Source organism: Pseudorasbora parva, chromosome 1 (assembly GCF_024679245.1).
Source record: "Pseudorasbora parva isolate DD20220531a chromosome 1, ASM2467924v1, whole genome shotgun sequence".
Taxonomy (NCBI): domain Eukaryota; kingdom Metazoa; phylum Chordata; class Actinopteri; order Cypriniformes; family Gobionidae; genus Pseudorasbora; species Pseudorasbora parva.
This window is the reverse complement of record NC_090172.1, coordinates 62,775,635-62,801,007: the sequence shown is the minus strand read 5'-3', so window position 1 is coordinate 62,801,007 and position 25,373 is coordinate 62,775,635. Positions and strand designations below refer to the sequence as shown.

Sequence of the window (25,373 nt, the reverse complement as noted above, 5' to 3'; positions counted from 1 at the left end):
GCTTTACAGAAACATGTTCTAGATCACAGTCAGCCTGGAGAGGACACACGGGTTTCTGTAGAGAAGTCATTCTATGTTGACAATTGCCTTCAGAGCTTTGATTCCCCTAAAACGGCCAAGAATCTAGTTGACAAACTTTACAGCCTCCTGGCATCTGGTGGCTTTGAGCTACGACAGTGGGCTAGTAATGACCCTTCGGTTATCAGCCATCTGCCATTCGATATTCAGTCTCAGAACAGCATCCTCTGGCTCTGTGAAGGCCACCAAGATGTCCAGGAATCAACGCTTGGCCTGCATTGGAATTGTCAATCAGACACACTCTCCTACAAACGACGCAAACCTGACTGTCAAGTGCCCACCATGCGAAGTATCAACCAAATACTTGCTAGCCAATATGATCCCCTTGGCTACATTGTCCCCTTCACTACTCGAGCTAAGGTAATAGTGCAAAGGTTGTGGGACAAAAAAAGAGAGTGGGATGACCCACGACTACCAGAGAACCTATTAGACTCTTGGAAACAGTGGGAGAGCGAGTTGGAAGACCTGCAGCACATCACTTTGCCCAGATGTTATTGTAGCGAAGAACTGGACTGTTCCACTAGTAACAGGCAGCTTCACATCTTTTGTGATGCCTCAGAGAAGGCCTATGGCTTTGTGGCGTACTTAAGAACAGAGAATCCTCAAGGTAAAGTGGAGGTGGCCTTTGTAACCGCTAGGTCCCGTGTTTCCCCCAAGAAACAACAAAGCATTCCACGTCTTGAGCTGTGTGCAGCACTCACAGGGGCACAGCTGGCTAAAGTCCTGAAAACAGAGCTAACCTTACCACTCAACGACATCACACTATGGTCAGACTCCACTACAATACTGACCTGGCTTTTATCAGAGTCTTGTCGCTTTAAGGTTTTTGTGGGGACCAGAGTGGCAGAGATCCAGGACTTAACTTAATTTGATACCTGGCGTTATGTACAGTCAAGCGACAACCCAGCGGATGCCATTACAAGAGGAAGATCTCCCTCTGATCTCACCAAAGACAGCCGATGGAATCAAGGTCCAGCATTCCTCAGTCAGACACCAGCCAGCTGGCCAGAAATGCCGCCATTTGCCCACGTAACCCAAGACAGTGAACTGAAAAGGTCAAACTTCTGTGGAATGGTAACTTCTGCTCAGTCATTACCAGATCCTCATAAATTTTCCACCTTCACTGACTACCTAAAGGCCCTCATACCACCATCGAATGAGAGCTCTTCCTCAATTGCTACTGCAGAGGACTATAAAGAAGCTGAGCTCACAGCCCTCCGTCAGATCCAGGAGGAATCATTCCCAGATGAGATGTCGCACTTGAAAGCTGATAAACCATTGCCAAGCAGTAGTCGACTGCTGTGTCTGGCCCCTGAACTAGATAATGGCACTAATCTCATTCGAGTTGGTGGTCGTCTCAGACAGATCAGTCCGCTAGAAGAGGATAACATCCACCCCATCGTCCTTGACCCACATCACCCACTCACCAAGTTGATCATCAAAGACTATGATTATCGCCTGCACCACCCTGGACCAGAGAGGGTGTTTTCAGAACTCAGGAGGAAATACTGGGTATTAAGAGGACGAGCAGCAGTCAAACATCATCAACGCCAATGCATTGATTGCCAGAAATGGCGGGCCAACCCGCATCCCCCCAGAATGGCAGACCTCCCACCAGCCAGGTTGAGAATTCACCAGCCAGTTTTCTATTCTACTGGGATAGATTGCTTTGGTCCCTATCTCATAAAGGTGGGGAGAAGAAATGAAAAACGCTGGGGGATCATTTTCAAGTGTATGACCTCACGTGCAGTGCATATTGATCTCCTCTCAAGTATGGACAGTGATTCATTCCTGATGGCCCTTCGTCGCTTCATTGCACGGCGAGGAAAACCCTCTGAAATCCTTTCAGATCAAGGTACGAATTTCAAAGGTGGTGAAAAGGAACTTAGGGAGGCTTTTGCAGCTCTTCAGCCTGAGCTCCAGGCTCAACTTGCAAGCCAGCAAATTGAGTTCACTTTAAATCCACCCAGTGCACCACATTTCGGTGGATGCTGGGAGCGCGAAATTCGATCCCTGAAAACAGCCCTACAAGTGACCCTCGGAGCACAGACAGTCACTGAAGAAGTATTGCGGACTGTTCTCATTGAAATAGAGGGTATACTTAATGCCAAACCAATTGGCTACACATCTTCCGACATTGCCGACCCAGATCCAGTTACACCCAACATCCTGTTGATGGGGCGGCGGGATGCCTCACTTCCTCAAGTGACATACCAGGATTCGGAAATCCTTAGCAAACGGAGATGGAGGCATAGTCAGCTGTTAGCTGACCACTTTTGGAGGCAATTCATATGTAACTACCTACCTAGTCTTCAAACCAGACAGAAATGGATGTCAGAGAAGGAAAATCTACGAGTAGGTGAAACCGTTATGATTGTGGACCAACAGCTACCTCGCGCACTTTGGCCGGTCGGAAGGATTACACAGGTTTACCCAGGAAAAGATAATCGGGTCAGATCAGCTGAAATCAAAGTGAAGGATAGAACTTACTTGAGGCCAGCGATCAAAATCATCAGCCTACCTCCCTTGCCTGAGTGATATTCCAATACTTGATAAGGCCTTTTAATTGTGCAAATTCACATTGCGAATTTGGGGGCGGCTGTAAAAAAGGCCACCCTTCACAAATGGACTCTTCCAAACTCCACCTCTATCCGTGATTTGGACCGCTCCAAAACTTTCCACGGAGTTGTCAACAAGAAAGCAATGAGTGAGGAAGCAGAGATGGGCTGGTATATAGTTTATGAACATTTAAAGTTAGTCAGAAGTGTCATTAACAACGGCTGTGTGGATTGTGTGTGCGTGCGTGCAGCTGATTGTAAGTATTTCTCGTCATTAGTGATTCATATATTGTTAAGAGACACTAACGAGCGCTACCGCGGCATTCCGTCGGAATGTTTATATTAATAATTTGGTTTGCACATTATGTTGTTGCCTAAATACCTTGTTTTAATGTCTTATAATCATCTTGAGTTCGTTGTCAGTGGGCTATTGATGCTGCACTTGTATTGTATAGGCGTGAAAGGGTCTCAGGGAACATGTACGAGCATGTTATTCAGAGTTAGACGCATGCGCTGTTAACACCACGTGCTATAAGCTCGCATCATTATAGTATAAACATTGTATTGTGTTTGTATTAACATATTTGGGTTTATATCTATCTCTTTAATGTGTCATTTAATATCCTAACTGAAAACTAATAGTTAAGGGCTGCTTAATAGATCTAGGATCGCTTAAAGATCTGTGATTGTACATTTATGTTTATTCATATTTTGTATATTGTCTGTTACAGAACCACACACACACACATACACCAACATTTGTTCAATAAAGCATCTTGAAGTCCAGACTGGTGTGAGACGTCATGTTCTAACAGGACATCCTGTAGCCGTTCAAATCCTCCGAACCAAAAGAGATGATAGAGTGAACAGCAGTTTTTACAAGGAGTTTGTTTGCAGATTTTTTACTTATTTGTAGATCTTGTTTTGTGTTAACAAATTGTAATATGTATTTTCAATGATTATGGCATTATTTTGTCACAACGGTGAAACAATAGTGCTAGAATTCTGAAAGCAAATGTGACACAAAACATGATCTTCACCTGCAAACAAGTCACTTTACATTCATTCAAATTCTGGTTTTCAAGTTCAAGTCACTGATTTGTATTTGTAAATCAGGAAATGTTTATTTGTGGATTTTTAATCTTTTTGTAGACCATGCTTTATATTTGTGGATCACAAAGAGTTTGTTTGAGGACTTCGTATCTATTTGTAGATCTTGTTGTAGATTTGCTGATCATGAAGACTTTGTTTGTGGATTTTTTTCTATTTGTAGATTGTATTTTGTTTTTAAAAGTTGTAATGTCTATTTGTGACTTTTATTCTGTCCATTTTCAATGATTTTGGCATCAAATTACCCCCATAGAGCTCCTCCTGAACCTTGTTTAATAAAAACATAATTTCTTTGTAAAGCCTAGAAATGGTTGTGTGTAAAAAAAAAAAAAAAAAAAAAAAAAAAAAAAAACAGTAACTGAGCAGATTGTGAAATACTCAGACCGGCCCGTCTGGCACCAACAACCATGCCACGCTCATAACTGCTTAAATCACCTTTCTTTCCCATTCTGACATTCAGTTTGGAGTTCAGGAGATGAAGCAACTGCCATTGCATTAATGAGAAATTTAACAGGTGTTCCTAATTATCCTTTAGGTGAGTGTATGTGATCATGAGGACAATGATGTTCAACTCACCCGTCACAGAGAGATAAACAGCAGAGCTTGATTGTGATGAGTTTGGTCTTCCATCTCTCTGTCCTCTACACCAGTAGTGACCCTGATCAGACTCAACCGCTCCTCTGATAGTGAGAGTGTCTCTGTCTACAGTGTAACGCTCAGACGTCTGTGACTTTACTCTGTCTTTATACCACTCATATCTCCAGTCACTGTGATCAGACTCTATCACACACGTCAGATTGACTGTCTCTCCAGTGAACACAGATCTGTCTGGAGTCACACTCACTGTAGATGTGGGTAAATCTGAGAAGAAACACAAACACAAAGTGACTCAAACAGTAAATGTTACAAAACTATACAGTTCATACATTATCTAATATTTTGTTATATTGGTTGTTCTGCTGTTGCGCTGTCATTAGTTTAGTCATATGGTGATACATATTATTGTGTGACTCTAACACTGTCCTGTTAAAATGGCTCCTGTATGAATGAGTAACTGATAGCAAGTTCTTTTCTATTCTCTTGATAGCGTGTGTAGGGGAACTCTGTATAAGGGAAACAGGTCCATTTAGCTCTAATTAATTAATTAATTAATTCATAGAGTTTAGTTCACGACCGAGCAAATGACTGTAACTGTAATGGGCCGTAACATTTGCGAAATTCCAACCAGCGTTTGATGAGAAAGTAAATTTGGAAAGTAAACATATTGCGGGTAAAAAATAATGTTCTTGCTGATGCGTTGTCACATGCTGTCTAGTGGTGTCTGGTGGACCTTTATTTTGTTTTGGCCCAACATTCATCATTCAGGGGTGGGGATGTTACGTACACCACGTGTATGTCCACCCCGAGTGCATTATTTGTATAATTCAATGTAATTTCCTTTTTCCCTCTTTCCAGATTGGTTAAGCACCGGAAGCTGGGATATAAAGCCAGAAATACAGATTGTGCTTTCTCTCGCTGCCAGCTAGCCGCTGACGCCACAAGCCAATTGTCAAGTTATGTTTTCTTTTGTAGTTATACTTTTGGTTTAGAGTGGTGAGACTCATTTCCATAGTATGATTCTTATCTTTGGTTATTGGGCTTCCTTTTGGGTCTCTTTTTCGTGTGTGTAAAACCTTGTTTAAATAAATTATTGTTATAAACTATTTTAGCCGTTGTCCATCCTTTATGTTACGTGTCCCTCTCATCCTTGACATTACAATGGGGACCATAACAGTTAACATCATGCTAACACAATTAGCATGTTGTCAGCATAATGTTAACTTGCTTAGCAGTATGCTAGCATAATGCTAATGTAGCCACAATGCCCGTCTGTGCATCTGGCAAACAGCCAGATGCCTCTCGCTTCTCCTGAGGTGCTTATCAGATCATGTGAATACGATTAATGGTCGGACAATGGCACCACGATGTCTGAAAACCACTCTTTGATCTTTTTCCCTTGGGAGACAACAAGCAGGCTCCTAGTGACTTTTATTGCCCCCAAATGGCCCTGCAGGATATCTGACACCTCACAAACATCTAGAAACACACACCCACATAGAGTCCCATGAGGACCAAAGGAATGTATGATTAAAAGTCACTCCAAAAACGTATTAAATGTATAATTTTCTGCTTAAAGTGTTTTGTGATGTGTCTGAAACAATCGTAAGAATTATATGTATGTAACTTAAGCTGTATAGACCACCAGACAGTGGAAAGCCTGTATTTATGTATTCCCAGATCTCAGACTCATGATCCCTGGTATCATCGTAATCAGAAAAATGCGATCGTACCGAATCTTGTAAAAGAATTTACAGAACATGCATTATTACAAAGTTACCAGCGTTGGGAAGGAAAATGCATTAAACATATCTACATCGGAAAGAACCAAAAGGGAGGGACCCAGCTGAACAAAGAACTTTGTTTCGCGCTGAAAACTCTCTGATCGATTGGACCATCTAGGAAATGGGCGCCGCTCGACCTGGTCTACAAAGGCCAATGTCAAAGGCCTCACTCTTCTTCTCTTGCATCGCATCAAACGCCTCAGAGCGATCTACCAACTTTCCAGCCCCCGAGGGCATTCTTCAGAGAGAGAGAACTCAGCACATCTCCAGAGACCCTCCGCTCCACACCGACCTCGGAAAGAACCGCCGGACACGCAAGACATTGGAACTCAGAACACGCACACACGCGAGAAGCCAAAACTAAAGCAAGTATTCTTATTTCTAAAATCCAAACTGCTGTTAAAAGGGTCGTGTTATTTCCCGTTGGGACAAGTTAACTCCGTGAGGGCTCTGTGTAACGAACTGAAATGGACTCTCTCTCTCTCTCTCTCTCTCTCTCTCTCTCTCTCTCTCTCTCTCTCTCTCTCTCTATTTTTGGTTTATTCATTATTTTCGTTTATGTACCATATTCTTTCGTTTACTATCTATATTTCTAATCTCTTTATGCATGTTTAGTGTGTACTTTCTGTGTGAATCGTAGTGTTATTTTTAGTCTGTGTTTATTAAACTTCCAAAAGACATTTAATGAGTTGAATCTGTTATTCTGCCACATACATGAAGTCAATGAAACTTACGATCTAACGTTACCTAACTGCTTATGCTACTATTCTAGTTAAGTAAACTGTACGACCATTTGAAATATTGAACTTATCCTGATCAGTAAAGTTAATGTTTCTTATGCGCTCGTAAAGCAGTATTCCCTTATTGAGAATTGATTTGAAAGTCTATAACTAATTTGCAGGACAAACTTAGTAAGATAATTTCAAGCAATTCCGTAAAGGGTTACTTGTATTTAATTAAATATTTTTCCCTATCGGAAAATTTTAATACGTAATGAACGACTAGCAAATGATATTCATAAATTCATGAATATAGAATATTGAATCCCTTTTGATTTAATTATTCCCCGAGACATTAAACTCATAGGCATATTTGCTACACTAACATGATTAACATGTTGTTAACCTAATGCTGGCACAATTTGACTTGTTTTTATCATGTCCTAACCCTAAGCTAATTGCTATTAGCATGTAGCTATTCACTGCTAGCATGTGTAGCATGTTGAAAGTCCAGTTTGTTAGCATGAGTCAAAAGACCCAACTGCAATTTTTCTATGATGTTCTGAAGCAGAGATATACAGTGAGGAAAATAAGTATTTGAACACCCTGCTATTTTGCAAGTTCTCCCACTTGGAAATCATGGAGGGGTCTGAAATTGTCATCGTAGGTGCATGTGAGAGACATAATCTAAATAAAATAAATTCCAGAAATCACAATGTATGATTTTTTAAACTATTTATTTATATGATATAGGGTTGGGGGATGTCACTTAAATCGGCAGGATGTTCGTTCAAATCCAGATCAGACTACATGACATAAATCTGCTTACTATACTTGTTGTAGCCATCAAACAATGTTTTTAATTTATGTTTAAATATTATAGCCTAATATTATTTTTTAATTTCATCTGATTATGTTAGGCCATAAGTGCAAAGATGCGAGTGGGTCAGAAATGATTTTGGTGGTTATATTTTGTTTAATATTAAGTTTTGTTTTGTAAAAAGCCTTTCTTTCGTCTTGTACAAATTGTCTCTTAATTTTAATAAAGGTTTATTCGGCCAATTGCATGTATTTTAATTAATAAGAAGCAAATAAGTAGACTATGAGGTCGTGGAAGCGATCACTTTCAATGCTCATGAACTGGAGCACGTCTCAAATAATAATATGTGTAGAAACGAAAAAGATTTAAATAAGCATATTGCAGTGTTCAGAACTCACACGGTAAACAACCAGCTTGATACAGATGGGTCACGGCGATGGGCATGAGCGGGATGTTAAAGTTTAAGGGACTTTTTTTTTTTTTTTTTATATGATCGGGTGAAAGCACAGGTAGCACTTATTCACACACGTACTAATCGTTTTTTCTAATGCATTCCAAAACATCTTGTAGTGCTTACCTGCTTACAGTTATCAGTAGCCAGTAGGTTGCCTATATTATTCTATTATATGATTTTGAATGAGCAGAAATCTGTATTGATCCGTAGATAAAATAACTGATGAAAACGTTCATCTTTCCAAATTTCAAAACAAAATTTGCACTGCAAAACGCATCAATGATATTTAACTTTTAATGCTGATAAAGCCATTAAGTTTGGCATAGTGGGGGGGAAATGCACAAAAATCTTCCAATAAACCACGTTGACACTAGGCTCTTAATCTCCTATTGTTTATTTTTTTAAATATTTTTTTCAGTTAATGCAGGTTATAAACCGAACTTTATAGTGATATTTACTCAAATACATTAGCAGTTATTATCCGTAAATTTCCCCGGAGTGAAGACGGAGCGGTGTTTCTTGGATTCTTGAAATCTTAGATGGAGCGTGGAGGGGAAATTGCCGCCGCTCCACTCCGCTCACATACTCTGGTGTCGACTTAAAAGACTCGCGGCGGGGGCGGGGCATGGCATCATGATGGTGTTTCTCCATCATGATGTTGGTCAGCCATCACAACCCTGGGCACAACCAGGGCTCAACCCTAATATGATACAGCTGCAAATAAGTATTTGAACCCCTGAGAAAATCAATGTTAATATTTGGTACAGTAGCCTTTGTTTGCAATTACAGAGGTCCAACGTTTCCTGTAGTTTTTCACCAGGTTTGCACACACTGCAGGAGGGATTTTGGCCAACTCCTCCACACAGATCTTCTCTAGATCAGTCAGGTTTTCTGTCGCTGAGAAACACAGAGTTTGAGCTCCCTCCAAAGATTCTCTATTGGGTTTAGGTCTGGAGACTGGCTAGGCCACACCAGAACCTTGATATGCCTCTTACAGAGCCACTTCTTGGTTATCCTGGCTGTGTGCTTCGGGTCATTTTCATGTTGGAAGACCCAGCCTCGACCCATTTTCAATGCTCTAACTGAGGGAAGGAGGTTGTTCCCCAAAATCTTGCAATACATCCTCATTTCCTTAATACAGTGCAGTCGCCCTGCAGAAAAACACCCCCAAAGCATGATGCTACCACCCCCATGCTTCACAGTAGGGAGGGTGTTCTTGGGATGGAACTCATCATTCTTCTTGAATGATGGTGTATGATGGTGTTGCTAGGCAACTTGGGGGAGAGGACGCTGGCGTTGTCTGTTCGCCGCTTCTCCACCCACAAATCATGTTAACTGTACTATTAGATTTAGATTTTATTGTATTATGTTTGTGACTAGTCTAACAGTCAGTGCTACAATTGGGCCTGTTGCTGATTACTTGTAGCCACTGAGAGGACGTTGTTCGCCGTCCGCCGTTTTTCACCGCTTCTCTGCTGTTTTTGTTTGAATTGTTGCGGTTGCTTTTGGTTTGAAGGACATTTGATGTTGCTCGCTGCGGCTGCTCTCTCTTCTGGGTGTTGGCTGCTCACTGGTGGTCTCCCTCGGACTTGAGCTGTATGGTGGCTGAAGTTTGCACCGGGCTAGCGTCATTGGCCTCCGGCATTATGTTGGGATGTTCCGCTTTTTGGCTGCTGAGTTTCGGCTGTGCCGCTGTTCCGTCTTGCACTGCGGCCGTGGAACGGCTTGGACTTTTGCGCCGACCCCGGAGTCTCCGCAGAAGTGCCCGGAAAACTTTGTTTGCCTCCTGCATGGTGCTGCGGCGATCCCTCCATCTGGTCTTCAGCTGTCATGCCTCGACGACGTCATCAGGACACTGCCGAATTGGGAATATGTGGCAATAGAGCCTCTAGCTAGGAGAAATATAATACATGGAGTGGACCAGTGTACTGGAGCTTACAGAGACTTCCACCATCAACTCTGTTTTCTGTTCACCATCAGCTCTGTTTCTGTTCAGTTTTCTATGTTGGTTGATTGTTTGTATTATTCTATATTTTTACTTGTTATTAATTTTTTCCCCTTTGTTGCACTTTGAGATTCTTTTGAAGTAAAAGTGTAATAAATAAAATCTATTATTATTATTATTATTATTATTATTATTATTATTATTATTATTATTATTATTATTATTATTCCTTCAAACACGTTTAGTGGAATTATGACCAAAAGCTTCTATTTTGGTCTCATCTGACCACGTGACTTTCTCCCATGACTCCTCTGGATCATCCAAATGGTCATTGGCAAACTTAAGACGGGCCTGGACATGTGCTGGTTTAAGCAGGGTAACCATCCTTGCCATGCATGATTTCAAACCATGACATCTTAGTGTTTTACCAACAGTAACCTTGGAAACGGTGGTCGCAGCTCTTTTCAGGTCATTGACCAGCTCCTCCCATGTAGTTCTGGGCTGATTTCTCACCTTTCTTAGGATCATTGAAACCCCACGAGGTGAGATCTTGCATGGAGCCCCTGTCCGAGGGAGATTGACAGTCATGTTTAGCTTCTTCCATTTTCAAATGATTGCTCCAACAGTGAACCTTTTTTCACCAAGCTGCTTGGTAATTTCCCCGTAGACCTTTCCAGCCTTGTGGAGTTGTACAATTTTGTCTCTAGTGTCTTTGGACAGCTCTTTAGTCTTGGACATGTTAGTAGTAGTAGTTGGATTCTTACTGATTGTATGGGGTGGACAGGTGTCTTTATGCAGCTAACGACATCAAAAATGTCCATCTAATTTAGGATAATAAACGGAGTGGAGGTGGACATTTTAAAGGCAGACTAACAGGTCTTTGAGGGTCAGAATTCTAGCTGGTAGACAGGTGTTCAAATAGTTATTTACAGCTGTATCATACAAATAAATAGTTAAAAAATCATATTGTTTATATATTCTTTTTTTAGATTATGTCTATCACAGGGGACATGCACCTACAATGACAATTTCAGACCCCTCCATGATTTCCAAGTGGGAGAACTTGCAAAATAGCAGGGTGTTCAAATACTTATTTTCCTCACTGTAGGTCTTTGCTAAACGGTTGCTAGGGTACACTATTTGGTTGCAATGGAGTGGCTTGTCAGCATCCAATGATTATTCTCCAAAAGCTCCTTGTCAGTATGAATTAAACCAACCCACCAATCCACCATGGATTTGGGTTGCTAGGCTGCTTAATAATGGTTACTAGGACGTGGCTAGGAAGTGCTGAATGTAATTTGTGATTGGCTGTTGATGTCTTGAGTCAAACAAACCTATCCTCATGTTTCTATGACACTTCTATCCAAAGATATCTCTTTGATCTCTGAAGGGAACAACATATTTTGTTTTGCATTATTGCTGTTGCTAGCATGATTTTAGAGATTAATCATAGTACATTGAAGATAAGGTTACCGTATGAGATGATTCATGCATTAAGACTATAATGGGTAAAAAAAATGATACTTTCTGTGAGGAATTGGAGTGACCAGAGCAATTAGTCAAAGGGTGTTGGTATGTGTGACAGGTCCATATAAGGAGTTGCTTTGTAACTTATGGCCTCTGTGTTTCTTAAACATGAAGCAATTGGGTGTGTGGAGTTTTGTGTGCAGGGTGAAAAACAGGAACTGAAAAGAGCAAACAAAGCAGTTGTCATCTGATGACCAAGTGTCAAACAAAAAAAAAAATGCAATTTACAATCTTGTAAATATATTGTAAATTTGTAAATATATACAAAGTATTTTAGCATCATATTTTCACAATACAACTTTTAACACACTTTAAAATAATTGTATTTTAGTATATTTTCTAAAAATATATTTTGGAAAAATATACTTTAAGTAAAAGTTATTTGTGATTTTGTAAAATGTACTTATTTGAAAATGACTTTAAAATATAGTGTTGTACATTTTAAACTTTATGCTCAAAATTGTCATTGTAACAATTTAACAATGCACTAAAAGCATATTTTTAAAATACATAATTAATATCATTAAGTTGTAGTATTTTAAAAGTTAAATAATGTTTAAGGTTATTTATTCATGCTTAACTGTTCAAATTAAGCATGAATAAATAAGTGTTAAATTATGACTAATGCACTAAAAGCCCATTGTTATTCGCACTGTAGCCCTACTTTAGTTGTGATTTAAGTGTAAATATGTTTAATACGTTTACACTGACAGAGAAGAACCATGTTAGATTCGTACACACACATCTATATTAAACCGACAGCACACTTAAAATACAATGCATGAAAATATGGGTTTTATCAGTTTTTTCAGTAGTCTTATTCGAGGAAGAGCTGCTGAAGATATTCATCTGGCTGATGCTAGCTCACTCGCGGGAGGTTTGCAGCCTTGCAGGTGAAGTACAATGTTGCGTTACATTATTTATTTAATAAAACACTGAAAGCAGAAAGTACATGGCTCATTCTTCAGACCAGTTCAATTATGTCAAATCGCTGCCTGACCTTGATGGTGACGATAAACTGTTTTGGAATAAAATTGCCTAACGTTACGCGATCCCGAAAAGAGCCGGAGAAAAAGTCCTGCTGTTTGGAGGTAAGTAATAAGTGAGACTAATGTAACTAAACGTGAATACAAAGTTGTATGAACAGGCACCTGACCTTTATTTGTGTTACAATTTACTTATAACACAAATAAAGTGTACTATAACACGAATAAAGTATACTTATAATACAAATAAAAAAAACATTCAATATCACTAATTAAGCATGTAATTAGTCCCTGTCCAATTTTGCACAAATGTACACTGAATACACTTAAAGCTTTAACACAACTTAATTACAACTAGGGCTGGGCGATAAATCGATTTTATTGATTAATTCGAGTTTGTAGTTTCATGTCGATTTTTGTGAATGAAAATCGGTTTTCTCTTTAAAAATCCGCCGACGCTCCTTCTGGGCTCCCGTAATGGCTCAGCCCTCCCCTGCGCGTTTGCCAGTGCCACAGAGATACACAAACAACAAGGATAGCAGTTTTTCACAGAACAATTTGCAATACCCCGCTGCAAAGCGTTTGAATTATGAAGGGAGCTGCGCTTATTTGAGCTGCGCGGACAACGAATGCTGCGCAAGCTCATACACGGGCCGTTCTCGTGACAGACACGATACACAGGGCTGGAGATCCAGTGAGAGAGCGTTTAAAATCACCACAGAATTAATAACATCGCTACTGTGATCTAAGTTAGTTGAAGCGTTCGGCACAGAATTCTGTTATGAACCACAGATATCAGATCAAACAGAGCTGACGTGGAGACAACGTGAGCGAAGGTCAGGGGTTTCAGTCACAAATAGGCATGTGCCGATATCAATTTTTCATGTTGTGATTAATTGCTGAAGTTTTATCACGATATACGATATTATCACGATATTGAAATAAGTTGCAAAAAAAAAAGGGTTGCCATAGCATAACAGCTTTAAGAACTATTTTTCAAAAATAACTGAATGTTTAATACAATAGTGCACCAAAAATATATACAGCTCTGGAAAAATTTTTTATTAAAAATTACCACTTAACATTGAGAAACAATGAGAAATTAATGTTAAGTGGTCTCTTGATATTTTTTTTTCAGAGCTGTAAAAGTACAATTTTCAAACAGATTAAAGTGCAAAAAAGTTAGGCTATAAAGAACAACAGGTAGGCTAACAAATATAAGGTCTCATTATTTAATGCATTAACTAAGATTGAGCAATAGCTACATTTGGTACAGAAAGTATAATGTTTTTGGTAATGTTAGTTAAGAAATACTGATCAATGTTAGTTTTTATCTTAGGTCCATTAAAAAGTTATTTTGATTTTGATTATAATGTTATAAGTATTTTTCATTGTCAGTTTGGTAATAATGAATTAACACGTTAACCAATGAAGTCGTATGTCTCAAAGTTTTACTGAACAATAACAAATAATTAGAACAGTTCTAATCATTAGGGCATTTTGTAGTCCAGATTAAAGCATAAAAATGTTTTAGTTTGAAAATAAATAGTCTATTAAGTCTTTAAGTATTAAGTATTTGGTGCTGTGATGAACAACATTGAGATTACAAAAACGAATGGCTGTTTTAAAAACTACACGCGTTTTTTGTTTGTTTGCTGGTTTCCGGGGTAACAGCCGCATTCTGCAGTTCATCAGCGCCCTCTGCTGTCACTGAGCGGCACTTCAGCAGCGCGTCTCCTTCACCAGTTCAGTCATGTGCAAACCAAGGGGGTAATCTAGCGCTCGGAAAGCGTTCCACCCCTAGGGGCTGCCATTGCTAACCAAGCCATCACCTGCTGTTAGCATCCCATTGACTCCCATTCATTTTTGAGTCACTTTGACAGTGAATAACTTTACATCTGAGACGTTTAAAGACTCCATTTGTCCATTGTTTATTTCTAAAGAAACACAACAATGTATAAAAGGCTCCGTTACCTTGTATCTTACACTATCGCCCCGCAGAAGCTGTTTTTGTAAAAATAGGCTAACGATTGCGTCATAACCAACGCGACCCTGTCGCACAGTTGAAAAATTACCGTATAGACCTGAGGAGACGCTCGCAGGCAATCTTTTACTGTCTATGAGACAGTCGCGGGGACGTGGAGACATAAAGTCTGATAAAGTCAAGGGGGAAGAATGGGGAGAAGCCCATAGTGAGCCAAAAGCAACGGGAGAAAATATTTAGACAACGTGATTCAGATTTCACTTTCCACAACTACTAGAAGACCTACAGCTGTCACACAGGAGGCTCACGTCACATCTACGTCGTCAAGCTCAGTCTGAGCCTGCGCAGTTCGCTCAGCCATCAGGAAGTGAGTGCCCCTAGGTTGACTTCATTATTTAGCCGTTGACGTCAATGGGGTCGCTCTGTCCATTTCTTTTACTGTCTATGGTGCAAACGCATGTTGGGCTTGTTTATATCTGAGCGCATCCCTTTGACGCAGAATTACAGCGGTGTTGAGCATTTATACGGTTGATGGGCAAAGTACTCTTGAGTGCATTATAAAAAAATTATAAATTGTTAATAAATTATTATTTTCGATATTTTAAAGTGCCCACGATAACAATATTGTGCATATTCATTATCGTGATAAATCGCATTATCGAAAATCGGCACATGTCTAGTCACAAATCACCAACATTCACCATGATTTACTGTAGTAAAACCACATGGATTTAATGTTGTTGTCATTATTTATCTCAGGATTCGTACAACCTTTTGAGATTGAAATTCAAGCATTTCCCAATGGTTTCGTACACTTATTTGTACACTTACTGCACTTATTTCCACCACTTCAAAGCTCTAAATATCCAACATATGCTATTTTTAATTTGATGATTTGTAAAACTAAAAGTTTAAAGGGGTCTTGTGAAAGAAATAGTCTTTTAGTTTATTTTTTTAAAATGTTTAATCCATTTTGTGGCAAACAAGCATTTTTTATTTAAAAAAGATATGCAGTGCCCACCACTATAACCAGCAGGAGAAGAGCACGTATTTATTTTTTTATTTTTTTATTAGAGAAAAAAAAATTATAGCAAATTAACAAATTACAGTAGCTTATACAATGCAAGTGATCATAGACATACATACATGTATAGTGGGTAGAAAAACCAAACCATAACAAATAGAGAGGAGAACCAACAAAGAAAACAAAAAAAACAAAAACAATACAATAAAAAAACAGAGAGGAAAACCATCAAAAAAAAAACAAAAAAAAAAACAACAACAACTGAATATAAATATAGTGATGTATGCAGGTATATTTGGTAAGTTTAAGCAATGGAGTATTAAGGGATAAGGGTAATTTGAGATGCTTATAGTAATAGTAACACATTTATACTTGAGGTAGTAATCATAACAAAAAATAATAAATAATAACAGTAGTAGTAACAGTAATAGTAGCAGTAATGGCAGTAATGGTGGTAGTAGTAATAGTTAAAAGTATCAGTAGTAGTGACAGTAGTAATTGTAATTATCGTAATAGTAGTATTGATTGTAGGTAATAGTAATAAAAGTAGTGATAGTAATAGTAGCTAATAGTAATAGTAGTAGTGATAGTAGCTATTAGTGATAGCATTAGCTATAATATATATGATAATAATAACAGTAATAATAATAATAGATGTAATGTTAGGATTAGACATTCAAAGTAATATAAATCATGATATTGATGGAACGATAAACCAGGCAATCCAGTTATTGTGGAGGGACACTATGGTCTATGTCCGGGAGCCGCTCCAGCGCTGTCAGTGACCACCACCCACAGACCCCCCCGGACACAGTCACCTTCATCTGATCCACCTGGGACCCTCCCTCCCGCCAGCGACACACTCCTCAAATGATCCTCTATGCTCTGTTGAGTCCTTGATCAAATACACTGGGGCACCCTAACAGGCACCTCCAAACCAGGCTCCCCTAGTCTGGATGTGGCCTGATAAAACAAAAAATACATTTTTGTTGCCCAGCCCAGTTTTTTTTTTATTTTTTTTAATCTGTAGTATGGACCCTGGTGTGCACCGGTTAGCTCCCCAGCCAGAGACACCACATCCAGCCCAGATATTGGTAGATGTTTTTTATTTACATGAGAGGAGTGATTTGAGGTTGAGGTGGCAAAGGGAGAGGATCCCAAGCACCGAGTCTGTGATGATGAACCCGCCAGCAGGACATGTCAGCCGTGCCCACCAACAGCACCAGAGCAGCACCCCGACCCAGACCATTTATATTTAATAAATTCAAGTAGGCTACCCAGAATGTATACATAATGTTTCTGAAATGTGATTCATGACGGAAGAGATGAATATCCAAATTCCTACTACCACCATCACCAACAACAAAAAGTATTGTTAATATGCAGCTTTACATATATAATAATTTTAAGTGTATACTAGCTTATAAATCATTGCAGAAGTATAATACATTGTAATGTAATATAACAAGTATAATTTAATTTTCGTGTGATTATTAATCCATTTAAAATACCATAAATCTTAATTGAGGCATCAACTCATCAGCTAATTTTAATCAATATGTAACGATGAGAGTAGTGGATTGAAAGCTGTATTAAATTTGTGCAATTGATTTTTAGTTGCTGATGTTTGTTTCTCTTTAATAACATGGTCTCTTAGTAGATGAAGCCATTGTTTAATTGATATTTGGTATTTATTTTTCCAATTGAGAAGTATTGTTTTCTTGGCGATAGCTAGAGATAGGAGTAGAGGTTTTTTATGTTCCAAAGGGAGGTTAATTTCAGATGTGTCACCTAGAAGACATAAGAGTGGAAGTGTGTTGATAGTACTTTTAAAGAGATCTGATAGTTTATTAGTGACATCTATCCAGAACTGATTAACCGGTGGGCATAGCCAGAGTGCATGAAGGTAAGTGTCTGGTGTATTTAAACTGCAGTTAGTACATTTATCAGAAGTTGTCAGCCCCATTTTAAACATGTTATGCTGTGTTATGTGTGTTCTGTGTATAATTTTATACTGAATTAACTGGATGTTTGTGTTTGTACTTAATATAAAAGTATTTCTGCAAACTGGTTTCCAACTGTGGTTTTAATAGAATTCCTAATTTGAAGGTAGTAGTAATAATGTTCTTTTCCCAAGGTAAATTTCTGACTTAATTCTGTAAATGTAGTGAATGTGTTCCCAGTAAACAGGTGATGTAGATGTGTGATACCTTTCTCTTTCCATTTAATATTGTTTAGTGGAGTTTTGTTTATAGTGAAATCCGGGTTGTGCCATATAGGTGAGTTGATGTGTGGTGTCAGCTCATGTTGTGTCAGTGTATTAATTTGCCACCAAGCAGTGAGAGTTGGTTTAATCGTTATGTTTTTAAAAAGGTTGTTCTGTTTGATTTTTTTTGTGATAAATGGAAGATCAGATATTGTTATTTCTTTGCATTCTGCTTGTTCTAACGCTAGCCATGGGTTTTGGGAGCTGTCACCTGTGATCCATTTGCAAAAGTATTTAAGTTTGGATGCTAAATAATAATTTTGAAAATTTGGTGCAGCTAGACCGCCTTGGTCTTTATTTTTTTGTAGTGTTTGTAAGCTTATTTTAGGTTTCCTTTTTTTCCAATAGAATTTGTTAATTATTTGGTTTAATGATGTAAACCATTTCTTAGTTGGTTGTACCGGAGTCATATTGAATAAATAAAGGAGTTTGGGTAGAATACACATTTTAACTGTTGCAATACGACCAATGATGGAAAGTGGTAGGTTCATCCATCGAGTTAAATCATCTTCTATTGTTTTCAGTAGTGTGATAAAATTGAGATTGAACAAGTCAGAGAGGTTCTGGGATATGTTTATTCCTAAGTATGTAATATTATTAATTTTGAATGGTGTGTTCTGTATACTTCTGTCTTGTGGTTGTATATTCAGTGGTAAAATTGTTGATTTGGTCCAGTTTATGGAGTAGTCTGATATGGCAGAATATTCGTCGATGAGTTTAATTATTTCTTTAAGTGATGTTTCTGGATTTTGTACAAATAATAGGATGTCGTCTGCATACAGTGAAATTTTATGATTAGTTTTACCTGATAAAACTCCAGAAATGTTTTCATTTTGTCTTATTGCAGCAGCAAGAGGTTCTATAAATAAGGCGAAAAGTAATGGTGATAATGGGCATCCTTGGCGAGTGCCTCGCTGGAGTTGAAATGGTGATGATATTATGCCATTAGTTAAAACAGATGCTAGTGGAGTATTATAGAGTGTTTTAATCCAATGAATGAAGCAGTCTCCAAATCCAAATCTTTTAAGTGTCATATGAAGGAAGTACCAATTAACTTTATCAAATGCCTTCTCTGCGTCTAGAGATATGATTATGGTCTTTTTTTTGTTTTTATTGCATAGGTCCATGATGTTGAATAGTCTTCTGGTATTGTTTGATGACTGGCGTCCTTTGATAAAACCTGTTTGGTCTGGATGGATGAGAGATGAAATTACTGATTCGAGTCGTGTTGCCAGAGTTTTACTAATAATTTTTAAATCAGTATTTAAAAGAGATAATGGGCGATAACTAGTGCATAATGTTGGGTCTTTATTTGGTTTAAGCAGGACTGATATTAGTGCTGAATTCATATGAGGTGGGATAGAAGAAGTGTTTTTAATTTCTGCCGTCATTCGCATGAATAATGGTGATATGGTTGTCCAAAAATGTTTGTAATATTCTGGTGGGTATCCATCTAAACCTGGGGCTTTATTGTTTGATAGAGAGTCCAGAGCTTGTTTATATTCAATTTCTGAAATAGAATCTTCTAATGAATCTCTTTGTGTTGTGGTCAGAGTGGGTAAAAATAAGTTGGAAAGAAACAATTTAGTGTCCATAATTTTCGGTTCTTTAGTATTACTGTATAAACATTTATAAAAAGTGCGAAAAGTATCATTGATGTCTTGTAGGGTGTGGAGTGTCTTTCCTTCTGGATTCTTGATTACCGGAATAAGTGACTTTTCTCTGTTATGTTTGAGTAAATTAGCCAGGTATTTACCTGATTTATCATTATGTTCAAATTGTGTATATCTGAGGCATTGTTTTTGGAATTCTATCCTTTTATGTAATATGTCATCATATTCACCTTTTGTTGTATTTATTTCCTTTAGAATCTGTTCATTGGGATTTTGAGAATAAACATTGTGTAATGTATGCATTTTATTTTCTAAATCTTTTTCTCGCCTTTGTTCCTTTTTGTATTTGTATGTGGAGTATGAAATTATTTTTCCTCTAAGTACAACTTTAGCTGTTTCCCATAGAGTTACCGCAGAGATGTCTGGTGTGTCGTTTATTTCCATGAAGGATGCCCATTCCTTTTTAAAGTAGTCATTAAATTCTTTGTCTTGAAGTAATGATATATTCATCCTCCATCTGAATGATTTTTTAGTATTGTTTCTATGAGACATAGTTATAGAGATTGGTGCATGATCAGAGATGATGATAGGGTTTATTGTTGTATTTAAAATATCCGGGATGAGGGAATTGCTTGTCAAAAAATAATCAATGCGTGAATATGATTTATGAACTGCTGAAAAATAACTGTATTCTCTTGAGTTTGAGTTTTTAAGTCTCCAGCTATCACCAAGACCTAGGTCATTCATGTACTGTTTAATGGTTTCTGTAGATTGCCATGGTTTAAAATGTGGTGGTGTATTCGATTTGTCTTGAGTTGGATCTATAACTGTATTAAAGTCTCCTCCGATTATGATGGCTGATTGGGAAAGGCTAGCTACTGAGGAGAAAAAATTATGGAAAAATTGGGGATCATCTGTGTTTGGTCCGTAGATATTAGCAATGGTCAGTGATTTATTGTTAAAGATTATATTGATAATAACATATCGTCCGTCTGGGTCACATATGGCTGAGTGATTAATAACAGTTATGTTTTTATTAATTAATATAGCTACCCCTCTTTTCTTTGAGTTAAAGGATGCAGAGTATATTTGTGTTAATTGCGTATTTCCTAATAGAAGAGCACGTATTGATTTATTTGCCATTTCCACTCCATAATATATGGAGAAAAGTATGAAGTCACCAAGTCTCATGAAAAACTAAATTACACAGAAAGCAAGCAAAGAGCTCATTTTATAATAACTGAAGCTGTCGGTCAGGTCAGTGGGAGACTATTGAAGACCAATGGTAATCTATTTTTAATAATATCATTAGCATATTATTAAATAGCATAACATTTTAAATTTTCCCTATACTTTTTTGCACATTACTGTTGTCAATAAAAGTTAATTTGATCTGCATATCAATTAATAAACCTTTATGTATACTGTATATTGCAAAAAATATGGTGCCCATTTATACTGTGGAATGGTCTGGGTTATTCACATGCTGAACGTTTGGCACCCCAGGTAGGCACTCTACCAAGCCGCAAGTATTTTACCTAAACAAAATAAAGTTAAAACTAGTTTTGAACAATTTCTTTGTCATGCAGATTGATTTTAAGTAGGAGAAAAAAAAGAAAAGAAAAAAAAATCGGTTAAAATCGTAAATCGAATTTTTTGGCAAAAAATCAGGGATTTTTTTTTTAGGCCATATCGCCCAGCCCTAATTACAACTAAAATATACTTAGTACAAAATGAGTTGTTTCAAAATAGCACACTTCAAGTTAACTAGTCAGTAACACACTTCAAGTATACAAAACATTAGTCTGGCTGCAAGTATACTTAGCATGTTTTTTTTCACTAGGGAATATTGGGGTCAAAGGGAAAGGCGGACTGCCCGCACAAACCTCGCATAGGATTGTGTAACCAGTTTTAGGGACAGCAGTGACCCAGAGCACTATATGCTTTCTTCATCTTAATTAATTAGTCATTAAACAGTTAAACTATATTTTGTTTCTGCTCTTCTCATTCAACGAACATGCAGATTAGAGGAAATCGATGAGAGTCCAACAATTTGGTGACTGCCTTAAGTGATGAGGAGGAGTGGACGACCTCTGATCTTCTCTTGACTTCACGCCGGCCTGAACCAGAAAGAAAGGTAAACAGGCCATTTTGATAAAACTCCTGTTTTATCAAAGTTCTGTGATTGGCAATTTTTCAAATTATGATGTCAAGAGTGGCGAAGTGAATTAAATGTTTTGTTGTGTATGAATAGGTCATGAAGAAAGTATTTTTAAGATTAAAAATAAATAAAAATTATAATAAAAAAATGGCATCAGCGACGCTGTGTCTGGGACACAGAAGAAGAATAGGAATTAAGTGTCTGGGACACGAGAACCTGAGGTCTGGGGACCCGTGTCAATGATGAGTGAATGAAGGAACCTGGGGGAAGATCCCTGATGAGTTGGGTGAGAAATCTACCACATGGTTCGACCCCTAAAGACTGCATTCAGAAAAGTACAGTAGTACATACAAAAAAAGAGATAAAGTTAGGAGGTAGTTAGGAGGTATTTAATAAATAAATAAATAAATAAATAAATAAATAAATAAATAAATAAATAAATAAATAAATAAATAAATAAATAAATAAATAAATAAATAAATAAATAAATAAATAGTAAATAAAGTGTGAGGAAAATAGAAATAGGTTGTAACTAAGTAGGAAAGTCAACAAAAATAAATAAAACTGAGAGAGTAGTATGTTTGGCTGGTTCATAGGATACAGGATACAGAGACACTTAGTACAGAAACATGTGGACACAGAGAACAATCTGACAGAGTGCCAGGGGACCCTGACACGCAAGTACAAAAAGGGGAATTTGTTGAACAGTCCACGAAATGAATCATAGCCCATTGTGCAAGCCAGAGTATTGTGTACGGGCGGGAATTGAATTACAATTTAGAGAAAAAAAATGGGCTAAAGAAGAGCACAGCAAAATGGGGTAGGAGAGTGTGCTGTGACCAAGGAAGGAGAGAGGATAGTGTTTCATTTGATCCCAAAAGAAAGAGCAACTCAAATCCCAACATATAAAAATTTTACAAAAAAGTTTGGAGTGTATGAAGAAGCACAGTAGGGAGAATCAGATTAAAAACAGTGTCAATTCCTAAGATTGGCTGTGGGCAGATACTTTGGAGTGGGAAAGACTGGAGACAATTTTGTTTGGGGTGTTCAAAGGAAGCGAGATAGTAATAACCGTGTATGAACTGTACTAACACTGATTATTTAAATGGAGGGATGATAGCTGCACAGGGCTTCAGATACTTGTTTGGGTAGTTTTAATTTACTTAAATTCAGCTCTTGCACCCCAGGGGTACAACTTATACCCCCATTGCAATGTATGTCCTGACAGAGTCTGTCAGGCTCTTCAAATGCGATAACTCACAAGTGTCTAAAAAATCCTTGCTCGGAGCTATGAGTGGTTAAAGTTCACCGTTTCTTCCTTAGAAAAGATATAGCACACCACAGTTCCACACAATCCACACGATTTGAGGTCTTATTCATGGGTCTGTGAAAAAAGATGCGGGAGGAGTAGCGGATTGTGTGAGGGAAGAATAATAATAAGTATGGAGAATAACTATAGTGATGCCTTGCTTTCAGCAAGCACCACTAATAAGTTTATTAGGATTTCAGTAAGTTGGCTCTCCCAAGCCAACTTAATAAGTATGGAGAATAATAATAGTAATCCCTTGCTACCGCAAGCACTACTAACTATACAATTTTCATAATTGTTTCTTAAAAATAATAGGATTGAATTCATCCTATATGGATTCCATTGGATTCATTTTCAGGGTGTTTTTTTTTTTTTTTTTGCTGATGAACAATAAAACATCGACAGCCAATCAGAATCCATTCATCTTTAAAGTGCTCAAATCATTAAAGTGGCAGATGACAAAACTGCAGTGCATGTTAAATTCATGAGCTACAATTACTAAACTTAAATGATAATTAAACAGGTGTGAATATGAAGACTCACCTGATACAGTCAGTGTAAGAGCATCACTGATGTTTGATCTCTGTGAGTCTGATCTCTCTCCTCTACAGCTGTATTCACCACTGAGAGACACACCAGCTGTGAAACTGATCTCTGCTGTTGATGATGATGGATAGACAGGTCGTCCATCTCTAAACCATCTGTATGTCCACTGAGTGTATCCTCCTCCCGGTATGACACATGTGAGAGTGACTGTCTCTCCACTGAACACTCGCTGATCCGGCTTCACCTTCACTACAGGTTTTGGTCTCTCTGTATTAATACACATAAATATAGATTAAGACATCATCACAGTCTCACGATCACTGTTATCAACTCACAATAATGAGAAATGAGAAAAACACCAGTAAAGATCTAGTTTGCCTGTGGTTTGAGTTAATAAATAAATACATGAAGTTGAATTAATGGTAAAAAAGTAAAGCACAAATGTTTTTATCCAGTCTACATGTTTGATTGTATTTAATTCATTCAGTTTCGTCTTCTGCATTCAAGTCATGTCTTAAAGTTTGTATTTACGATGAATCCCACCATAAGTTGTAAATACCATTGTGAAGATCTGGATTTTCTTAAAGCCCCGATCTGCATGTCCATGAGAAACAAGAGGCAGATTCTGATTCCGATTTAACAAGATTTGAAACAAAAAAATAAATCTAAACAGTGGGAGAAAGTTGTCTTTATTTTACTATTTGAAAACATTGTTTTGCAACAGCAACAATAGTTTTATATTCTCTCTTACACATAGCATTCCCAGATGGCAAGCATGTTTGGGCCACATGTGTCAGGAGTTTGGTTTGACTTCTCTGGCTTTACTCTTCTCTGTATGCCTTCTCTCAGCTGCTCGCTATACTAATTAGCGGCCGCGCTCTGTGCATCTCACACCTGTCCCCCCTTTGTCCTGATCACCTTGCTATTTAACTCTCATGCTCTTCTCCCCTCTTTGTCGGGTTATTGTTTGTTCTTTCATGTCGGCAACTAACGTCTTGTCCTCTTATGCTCGCCTAGTCCTGTTTCGCCGTGTGTGTGTGGTTCAAGAGGATTTTCCCCTGGGTTCTGCGGCTTCCCAGTCTGCTCTTCAGCACCGCCGTATCAGCCGAGTGAGGTGTGCGTTTCGACGCGTCCTGCGTGCGCTCCCTGGCCAGCAGTACCCGTTACCAGGCTACCCGCCAGCTCCTTATATGTACTCTTTTGCTTATCTCTCCTGACCTGCGTCCGCCTATACGGCTGGTAACTGGCAGTCAGCCTTATTTTCCCTGTTCCCGCTCAATAAATTACTAATTTACCAGCATTCGCTTTTGGGTCCTTTCTACATTGTGACAGAATAACCCGACCACTATGGACCCAGCGAACGAGACGACGACCATCCGCTCAGCGGTCGAGCTGCAGGGAGCTATGCTGGGTAGACACGCCGAGGAATTGGCAGCCGCTAAGCACGCCGTGGATGCACTCGCTGCCCAGGTAACGGATTTGACCGGCCAACTACACCTCCTGCGTCAAGACCAGTCCTCGTCTCCTGGGACGCGACAAGCAGCCGAGCCTCGCGTCAACAACCCCCCTTGTTATTCCGGCGAGCCTACAGAGTGCCGGGCATTTCTTACCCAGTGTGAGGTAGTGTTTTCCCTTCAGCCGGTCACGTATGCTTTGGACCGCGCCAAGGTTGCGTTTGTGGTGTCTCTTCTCACGAGCCGAGCCCGGGATTGGGGAGCGGCAGTCTGGGAGGCTGAAGCTAACTGCTGCAAGCAGTACACCTCATTTAAAGAAGAGATGTTGAAGGTGTTTGATCTTTCTGTTTTTGGTCGCGAGGCTTCTCGACAGCTAGCTGCTCTCCGCCAAGGAGGACGTTCCGCGGCCGATTATGCGATTGACTTTAAGACCTTGTC

The 25,373-nt window shown here is 38.6% G+C and overlaps 1 protein-coding gene across 1 annotated transcript in view; it reads right to left on the bottom strand.

Moving 5' to 3' along the window:
- The window catches only part of LOC137071565 (Fc receptor-like protein 5), a 65,538-nt gene extending 41,774 nt beyond the window's left edge, over positions 1-23,764 (bottom strand). Inside the window, exon 1 of the mRNA XM_067439717.1 lies at positions 23,479-23,764. Within this exon, the coding sequence (XP_067295818.1) occupies positions 23,479-23,764 (286 nt within the window). The remainder of the gene's footprint in view (positions 1-23,478) is intronic.
- Positions 23,765-25,373: the final 1,609 nt, after the last annotated feature.